We start from the raw sequence: 8,583 nt of genomic DNA on the forward strand, positions 1-8,583 counted from the left end.
TAAAACTATAATTTCTGTTAATATGGATAAAGCAAAAACTACAGTGACTGTGGATGGGATTGATGGTCTAGCTTTTGTGATTCATAGATAGTGGGAGAGATAAAAGTTCTCCCAACCAAGTTCAAAAAATTTGATCCTTAACATGAAATTGTATGACAAGATGTTTGTGGGTTGTAATTAACAATTGCGATGAGATTGAAAAATACAACTTATAAATATTTTTTTATACATGCTATAATTAACCTAGACCAACGACACAAAGAAGAGTTTGTCATTTGGTTTAAACATAAGGTTAGTTATGATAATCAACTATATGAGCTCACTAAGCTTATTGAATATTTCTCATATCATCTAAATAATTACAGGTCAAAAATCTAGTAGCTAGTGGCTAAATTGAAATGAACAGTGATATTTATCTTCTTGGAATGGGTCCCATATCAAGTAATCGCTACATGTTCTCTATTTTTAATGGCATGTGCATCCACACTAAGTAACTCGAGGCAAATCATAGGACTCAAAATAGTAGCGTAATTGTAAGGGGTACTACAAAGATAACTACTTTGATTATTATTTGGTCATAATTGATATAATCGAATTACAATGTTACAAGGAAGACCCAAAAAATGATGGTTCATGGTGCGTATTTAAGAATATGGTTATCGGAAATGTATTTGATGTATTCGAGCAATAATTATCTACACCTGGTGAAATGACTGGTTACCAACATGAATTGTCGAATCCTATTCTCCATGTTGACCAAGAGGACGATGGTGTTGGCACATCAATAAGACCAGGTGTTCCTCCATATCGTATCAGTGTATTAGTGGTTAACGATGAAGACAACGAGTATGATGTAAATGAAGAAGACGAAGTTGAGGTTGAGCACATGTTTGATGAAGAACAAAATGAAGCAAGAAAAGAAAATGAAGAGGTTAACAAAGATGGGGAAGAAAACAATGAAGGTAATGAATCTGAATATTTATTTTCTGGGTCTACAATGTTAGTTTTTGTAAAATTATTAATTACAAACATTGTTAGTGCTATTATATTTCTAAAAGTAACATTATTAATGTTATAAACATACTCCATATACAGACTCATAAGATATCATGCCTCTTCGTCATCCACCTTGGCTACCACTAATCTCACGCCATACATCATCTAAAGAGAGTTTTTTGTTGAAGCCACCATTTGAGATGCATGATAGTGGGTTGGATGATCGTGTCCTTGAGACACAAAGTATGATAGTCAACTAATTATTATCCTAGTTTTATGTTAATTATATTTAGCATATAGTAATTTATGTTTTGTGTTTATAGATGCATCCATATCATCTCCATTTGCATCCTTACAGGCAAGGCGTACATGAGGCATGAGCAAGGGCTCCAGGGTTGATGAACTAATGAAAGACCTCAGTAGGAGGATCTTTCGAGATTCGTAATGAAGGGCATTGGGTCTCCGTAACCCACTTTTCACTCATTGGGTGGGCCATATACCGAGGACTTATATGGAGGTGAAGGTGAAAAAATTCAAGGCCTACACCAACCATAAATAACTAGTGTTCATCCTTATATTCAAGTAAATATCACAAATTACTCAATTAAATTTTATTTTTATTTTCCTACTTTAGGGTGTCAACTTATATAACATTGTGTGTTTTAGAAGAAGATTGATGTGATGCAGCAACATAAGCTATTGTACATGCTATGTTGGGTGATGTATTTCAACAACATCAGACTATCTATAGAGGGGTCTCCATGGAGGATTGGGAATGGTTGTGCATGAATTTGTTCGAGGGGGAGAGGTTCCAGGTGATTAAATTATTATGGATTGTGTTTTTATCAAATTTTCATTTGTAGAGATATTCCTGAGTAAATGCCGAAAATGTTAGGAAACAAAATGTTCGACATACTACTGGGTCGAAGTCTTTTATACAAATCCAATAGGAGATGATATGTATTTAACTTGTTTTATATTTTCTTTCATATGTACCACTAACATAATAAAGTTACATGCACTTGTCTTGCTAAATGTGCAGGGTACAAATTGCTCTATTCTTGAGCAATTTAAAATTATTAATGAGGTGACTTCTATAGTCTTAACCCAAGGAATAGCTTTGGGTGATCAAATCATTACTTCATATGTTATACAGTTAATAAACTAAGATAGGATCCAATGTCACTTAAGTGACTACTTATTATTGCTAAATATGACCATTAAAATTGGTTTTAAATAGGACAATGTTTATAAATACAACATCTAATTGGTTATATTAAAAAAATAACATTTAAACTGAGGTAATTCGGAAAGAACTCCAATTAAAACCGTGTACTAACAAAGTACAAGAATATAACAAATGAAGCCGTATTAACTTTTTCTACTCACTTTTGAAACAATAAAGATTCGTATTTACCAAAAAGTACAAAGGTGACCAGTATGATTAATACTAACATTATTATGACTCTTTAACTCAAATTTTAATTTCCTGTTTCTGCAACCTGGTCCACAACTGTCGGTAATCAAACGCAGAGCTTCGTCCCTCCCGGCCAATACACAGGGCTGCCTTACCGGTGACGATATTGCGGATAATGCAGCCACGCGATCTCATATTTTTCTCCCAAAAGGAGTCTCAATGATTGTCCTCTTCACCCTTTTTCTCCTTCGATTTTTATAGTATTTTTGCTAGCTTCTTTCATGCCCACCAGTCTAAAAGCGATGGACGTTGTTGGTCGATCTTAGTAATTAACCCCGTAGTCAATATTGTCAATTAACTGTGGAGAAGTTGAAGCTTTGCTAAGCTACGGTTTGTCCATTCCCTGTCTTTCAAACGTAATGATTCAGAAACTTGCCTTCTCCCCGACGAACACGCTCTTGTTCGTCTGAGTCTTTCTCGACTTTTCTTTCTGGATTGACTTCCTTTTCTGCGCCTTTTTAACTGCTCTGATCTCCTTTCTTTTCCTTTCTCAATCAAACGCGTGACCTGGGTTTGGTTAAAATCGATTCGAAACGAGTAGTTAATATTGGCGGAAGAGGGAGGGGAGACACGAAGCAGACAAGAGAATTCTGATGGAATCATTAGAAGATTGCCGGTCCCATGTGTTCATACTTTAGAAAATTTCCATGCTTAGACGAACGGGAAATGCTAAGGAGAGACGAGGAATTGAATGAGAGCGAGTGAAGAGCTTGGTACTGCACAGTACTTTTGGGTCCTGTTGGTTTAAATGAACGAGTTGTTGGGGCTTCTTCTGGGCGTCTCATTTTCATTGATTGCGAGTGAGTTCTGGGTTTTTGGGGCGATCGATCACCAGGAGTGATTGCAGAGTCTGGTGCAGTGAAGGTGAAATTGCATTCCACCGACTTCAGCTTTATTCTTCAAAGGACCCACGTGTGTCCTTTATCTCTTTGATTCTACTTCCTTTGCTTTTTCGGTTCCTTCAATTCATTCACTCCCTCTGTGGCTCTGTCATGGATTCTTCATACTTGGTTTTCTTCTTCTCCTTCCTCTAACAATGGCGTCTGTACAGTCCTTCATCTCTCGCTTGCAGTCGTTCTTCCTTATCTTCTTCCACCTGGGTTGCTTCGCGTTCGCAAGTAGACCTTCCACACCGAACAAGAAAAAATTCTCCTCCTTTCAATTTCATTCCAATCAGAACAAGCTTGGAAATATTCACCTCGTCAATCCATGGCTGTACCTTAAACCGATCTTTTCCTTCAAAAAGCCCAAAAGAAATGGACAGACCCAAATCGAACCTGCGGCTTCTTTGTCCGAATCACCCAATGTAATCCTTCCCACTCCATCGCGGAAGAGATCGACGGGGTCTATCACGGAAGTTGATTTCCCAGTTGATGTGATCTCCAAGAATTCTTCCTCCTTCGCTTTCCGTAACGATATCTTAGTGTGTTCCACATGTGGAGAGATCTTCTGCGGGACGCCGCAACTCGACCTCCACCAGTCAACGAAGCACGCCGTGTCTGAGCTCTACGACGGCGATTCTGCCAAAAACATCGTCAAGATCATCTTCCAAACGGGGTGGAAAAAAGGGAAAGACGGTGCCCGCACGCCGCAGATACACCGAATCCTCAAGATCCACAACAACACGAAAATCCTCGCCCGGTTTGAAGAGTACCGAGAGGCCATCAAAGCCAAAGCTACGAAGCACGGAGGTAGATGGAACGAACGCTGTATAGCAGACGGGAACGAGCTCCTGCGCTTCCACTGCTCGACGTTTCTGTGCTCCCTGGGGCAAGACGATTACTGCGGTCTGTGCGGGCACGAATTCTGCAGCGTCTGCGGGATCATACGCAGCGGGTTCTCTCCGAAGCTGGACGGGATTCCGACAATGGCGAGCAGCAGGCGAGCCCACGATGCGATCCCGGACGAGCTGGAGGAGGAGTTCAGGTTCATGAACGTGAAGCGGGCGATGCTGGTGTGCCGAGTCGTGGCGGGAAGGGTGGCGAGCGAGGTGGGGGATAACGACAAGGAAGACGGAGGGTATGACTCGGTCGTCGTGCGGGGAGAGGCTCACCAAGGTGGGCCGGAAGACGAGCTCTTGGTGTTCAGTCCGAGAGCCGTGTTGCCTTGCTTTGTGATTGTATACAGCGTGTGAATGTGAGATTTGAGGACAAGAGTGAGTCTCCCATATTTCAAAATAAGAGAAATTAAGAATCTGCTTAGTACTGTAATATAGTTTTGCTTTGGTGAATCGAATGGTTTAAAAGATAGTTTTCGATAAGATAACGATCGCCATGAAAAGCCATTGTTGAAGTTTTTTTATCTATTACAATCGCTCGATACCCAATTTTCCGATTCAAACTCGATACCTTGTTTGGTTGAGATTTGAGAAAGTGCAGAAATAGTTTTAAGCAGAAAGTGCCATGGAAGAGATAAGATCAGTTCGATGGTGTTCTGTACTCATTTCACCAGAAAAGAGTTCAAGGGTTCCTGTCAGCAGAAGCTGTTCTGCCTTTTCAGAACCTACACTGATGGTGAGGGAGAGAGGATCCGATGAGCTACAGTTAGAATAATGTGATTACGAACTTGTGATGAGATTTTAAGCATTAACAGACTCTTCAAATATCAAGACTTCAACCATTATTCTTCCTACTCCGTGCCTAATCAAGAAATCCCATGCATTATGATAGAGTGGAAAAGATTAATTTGATTGTTTGATCAGACCTAGACCTAAAATTAGATGATTAACAGTTCAATCTTTGCCGTCAAGTATCTTGCTGATTCCAATGAAAGCCCAAGTTTACATCCAAGACGATAGTTAATGGCCTAAAGATCTAGACTTTACCAGACTGACCAGCTGACCCACAAACCTACGATGCGATGTTCTGGCTTCTGGCTGTATTGACTATTTTGTGGGCAAGCGCGGAAGAAAGCAATTGATTGGTTTCTAGAAATTTGAATCACTATCTTCGTCGTTTGTCGGAAAAAATGGCCTAAATTTTCTTTATTCATAGACGGGATGAACTAAAGCATTTTATGTAAACCAAAAACCAGAAGACGGGCCACTACATTAATTACTCGAGCTTAGACTGGCCATGGCGGATCTACTGGCAGAGCAACAACCAGAGGATGCATAACTTTCTGACCTTTGTTTCTCGTCAACTCTGTACCACAATCTCTTTTCATCACGGATCAGTTAGGAATTACAGAACAGAAACCAAATCGACATCCATTCATGAGGACAGCCGAGAGCCTGCAACCAAATAGCAATGACTGGTCGAGAAGCAAAAGGCTGGTTTCATTCTTGTCAACTCTCATGTCCCTCCACTCAGAAAGCCGTTGCAACTCCTCATCCTGTGTAACATGTAACAAACCTTAACTTCGTTTCATTAAATGCTGCCATCCACCCATTCGCCACCGATCACGCCCTGCCGTGTTCTCTATTCCTACAACTCCACCAAGCCGGATCGGATTCAATAAATATAAGAAGAGGAAGATGGTACTGGTTTTTAGCCAACAAGGGGCAACTTAATCAATCAATCAATGCTATCCTTCGAAATTGAACTCTCGAAAAATTACACCAACACATACATAGTTGTTAATTTATGATGAAGAAGAAGATAATTATATAGAGAGAGAGGCACAGCTTAGATTAGTTTGTTTAAACTCAAAAATAAACGCGCAACAAGAAGCAGAATACGGCCGCCGAGTTTTTGTTTCTTCACTTGGCTTTCTCCTTCTCCTTCTCCTTCTCCTTCATGGAAGGGACACGGCCATCGGTCCCTGCCAGCATTTCGTACTTGTCCCTCCTAGTGAAGTTGGTGCATTCAAAGCCGAGGGTACCGGCGAGCACCCTTTGGATGTAGTTGGCGACTTCTATTGGGGATTTCCCTCCTCCGCAGGTCAGCTCGGCCGGCAGCTGGCTCAGGAAGGTGATCTCGTAAGTGGGCATGGGGTTCATGAAGAAGCAGTATGGGTCCATGAGCTTCCACCCGCGAACCGTCGTACCATGGAACATACTCTGCTTCGTGGTAATGGCGACCGGGACAATTCTGTCAGTTAGCTCCGCGAAGAGGGCACTGAATCGTAGCAGGAAGGGCTCTCTGCAAGTGGTCCCTTCTGGACATATCACCAGATCCCCCTCTTCCAGCAGCCGCTTGATGTTGGCCGCGTCCTTCTCCCGTTCCCTTGACAGTGCCACCGCTTTGATCGGAGAGATGAGCTCCGAGAATTTGCTGATGCTGTATGTCACGCAGCTGATCTTCCTCCCAAGTGCCACCGCCGTGATCACCGGGTCCAGTACCGTCCTGTGATTACAGACGAAGAGTACACCACTCTGTCCCATCTTCGGCGGAGGTGGAGGGTTCCCCTTCACGATGAGTTTGATCCCCAGGATTTTGTACATATGACGCACAATTCTCTCTGGCAGAGGAATGTTGAGGTACACCCTGAGCAGAGAGAGAATGAAGCCGATGGGCATCCAAAGGAAGGCCAGGAGTGCGACGAGAGGTGTCGGACGCTGCACTATGCGGCCGTCGTGAAACACGACTGGGCTCAGGAGCTTGTTCCTTGGCACCGCTTCGCATTTCGTCCTGGGGACTATGTACCCTTCCTGCGTATAGACACATGCACGGTTAGGTTCACAGATAAATGATGCGGAGCGTATAAAGAAACAGATACAGATCATGGGAGTTGTATGGTGTTTAATGGAGTTTTGTCAGGAGAAGAACGTCGACTCAGTTGAAGTGTGTACGAATAATAAAAATAGGTTTGAATTTGACTGGAAATCATTCAAAGGTTTCAGCGTAAATATAAGTTTTTGTCTGACTATCTTCGCTTCCAACCAGAGAAGAGTCAGGAATCAGAACCAGACAGCTGGATAGAAGAAAAAGTACAAAATTGAAAGCTTGAAGTGAATTTGATCGACGAAAAGCATCTTTCTGGGTTTCTAAACTAGGGAGAAAAAACAGGGGTTTGTCAAAAAACTGAGACACAACCTTGGATAGATGAACAGTGACTTCATGGCGACTGACTCCTCAAGGACATGCATGAAGTGCTCTGTTTCGGTTTAATAGTATCTCAGTCGATAGTTAATGAAGAGAAATTACTTAACGCTCAATGAGATCATTCCTTTCTCGTTTCCGGGAACAAACCTTGCACAGGGACATGAAATCGAAATCGGTTTCTCGGTCTCCCATGCCGACGTCCGGCTTGTTCTCACCGAATTCCCGCTCGAGGGCCTCTTTCTTGTGCACTCCGACAAGCACGCCGGGTTTCTTGATGAACCCAGTTGCCCGACCGGATTTATTGACCTCCAGCTCGGTCCCTAGGATCTTGTCCGCCCCCAGGTAGCTCTTCACGAAGGGCTCCACCATAATCCTGGGATTGGCCGTCACAATGTACCGTTTCCCAAAAGAACTGAACACCCTCCAACTCTCCGGGTGAACATCCTCGGCGTAGAACTTGGGCAAGACGGATCTCGCCACAATCTCGATGTCTCGCACCTTCAACCCGGAGAAAGAGATGAAGGTTAAGATCTCGATGGCCAGTTTCTCAGAGACGAATAAGTAGATGAAGAGCACAAATGGGACGGATGCAAGGAGTACAAGTCCTCTAATGAGACTACCTCCTTCGAGGGCCACCAGCATGTAGTAGGGGAAAGCACTGGAAGACCGGAGGAGGGTGCCATCGAGATCGGCGGCCACGGTCTGATTGGACCTCCCTTCGGAGCTGCACTTGGAGATGGTTTCAAAACGATGAGAGCCCATTATAGATGGGGAAGAAGGAAGGAATAAAAGGAGACTTAAGGAAGGACCAGAGGGATTAGAAGGAGGAGAAGAACTGGGAAGGGGTGAGTGTGAAGGAGAAGAGAGAGAGGGGAGTATTTAAATGGAATGAGGCAAGGTTGCTACGTTGTGACTGCCACGAAAGTAATCAACAGAGATATCTTCAGTGTTTTCTTACGGGTTTAGTGTTCTTGGCTACTTTAGGAGATTAAATTAGGGCAGGTACGTGGAGGGTCCGAGTGGTTGAATGTTGAAACCAACACCTTCTTACATTGAATTCCAAAACTTTTAAAGGGCGGCGCCCACCCAACCTGGCGCTGGCGCTGGCTTCGCGTCGCTCCATTC

General features: G+C 42.9%; 2 protein-coding genes across 2 annotated transcripts; one reads left to right on the forward strand and one right to left on the reverse strand.

The window, feature by feature from the left end:
- The first annotated feature begins 3,406 nt into the window (after nucleotides 1-3,406).
- Nucleotides 3,407-4,753, forward strand: LOC137937159 (uncharacterized). Its single transcript, XM_068782245.1, has one exon. The coding sequence runs from the start codon at nucleotides 3,510-3,512 to the stop codon at nucleotides 4,605-4,607; it is 1,098 nt and encodes a 365-aa protein (XP_068638346.1). The 5' UTR covers nucleotides 3,407-3,509; the 3' UTR covers nucleotides 4,608-4,753.
- Nucleotides 4,754-5,984: 1,231 nt separating this feature from the next.
- LOC137937164 (glycerol-3-phosphate 2-O-acyltransferase 6-like) lies at nucleotides 5,985-8,322 on the reverse strand. The gene is made up of 2 exons (XM_068782259.1): nucleotides 7,606-8,322; nucleotides 5,985-7,064 (listed from the first exon to the last, which is right to left on the reverse strand). Exons 1-2 carry the CDS (start codon nucleotides 8,218-8,220, stop codon nucleotides 6,174-6,176), a joined length of 1,506 nt encoding a protein of 501 aa, XP_068638360.1. The 5' UTR covers nucleotides 8,221-8,322; the 3' UTR covers nucleotides 5,985-6,173.
- Nucleotides 8,323-8,583: the final 261 nt, after the last annotated feature.

The sequence above is a fragment of the Aristolochia californica genome, unplaced genomic scaffold (genome assembly GCF_029961685.1).
Source record: "Aristolochia californica isolate CCGP_79_NKW_82.1479 unplaced genomic scaffold, dmAriCali1.0.hap1 SCAF_10, whole genome shotgun sequence".
NCBI lineage: Eukaryota > Viridiplantae > Streptophyta > Magnoliopsida > Piperales > Aristolochiaceae > Aristolochia > Aristolochia californica.

Excerpts from the sequence above, each read along its gene's own strand:
- LOC137937159 (XM_068782245.1), top strand. The coding sequence starts at position 3,510 with ATGGCGTCTGTACAGTCCTTCATCTCTCGCTTGCAGTCGTTCTTCCTT.
- LOC137937164 (XM_068782259.1), bottom strand. The coding sequence starts at position 8,220 with ATGGGCTCTCATCGTTTTGAAACCATCTCCAAGTGCAGCTCCGAAGGG. Across the intron at positions 7,065-7,605 it reads ATTTCATGTCCCTGTGCAAG|GAAGGGTACATAGTCCCCAG; the intron begins GTTTGTTCCCGG and ends GTCTATACGCAG.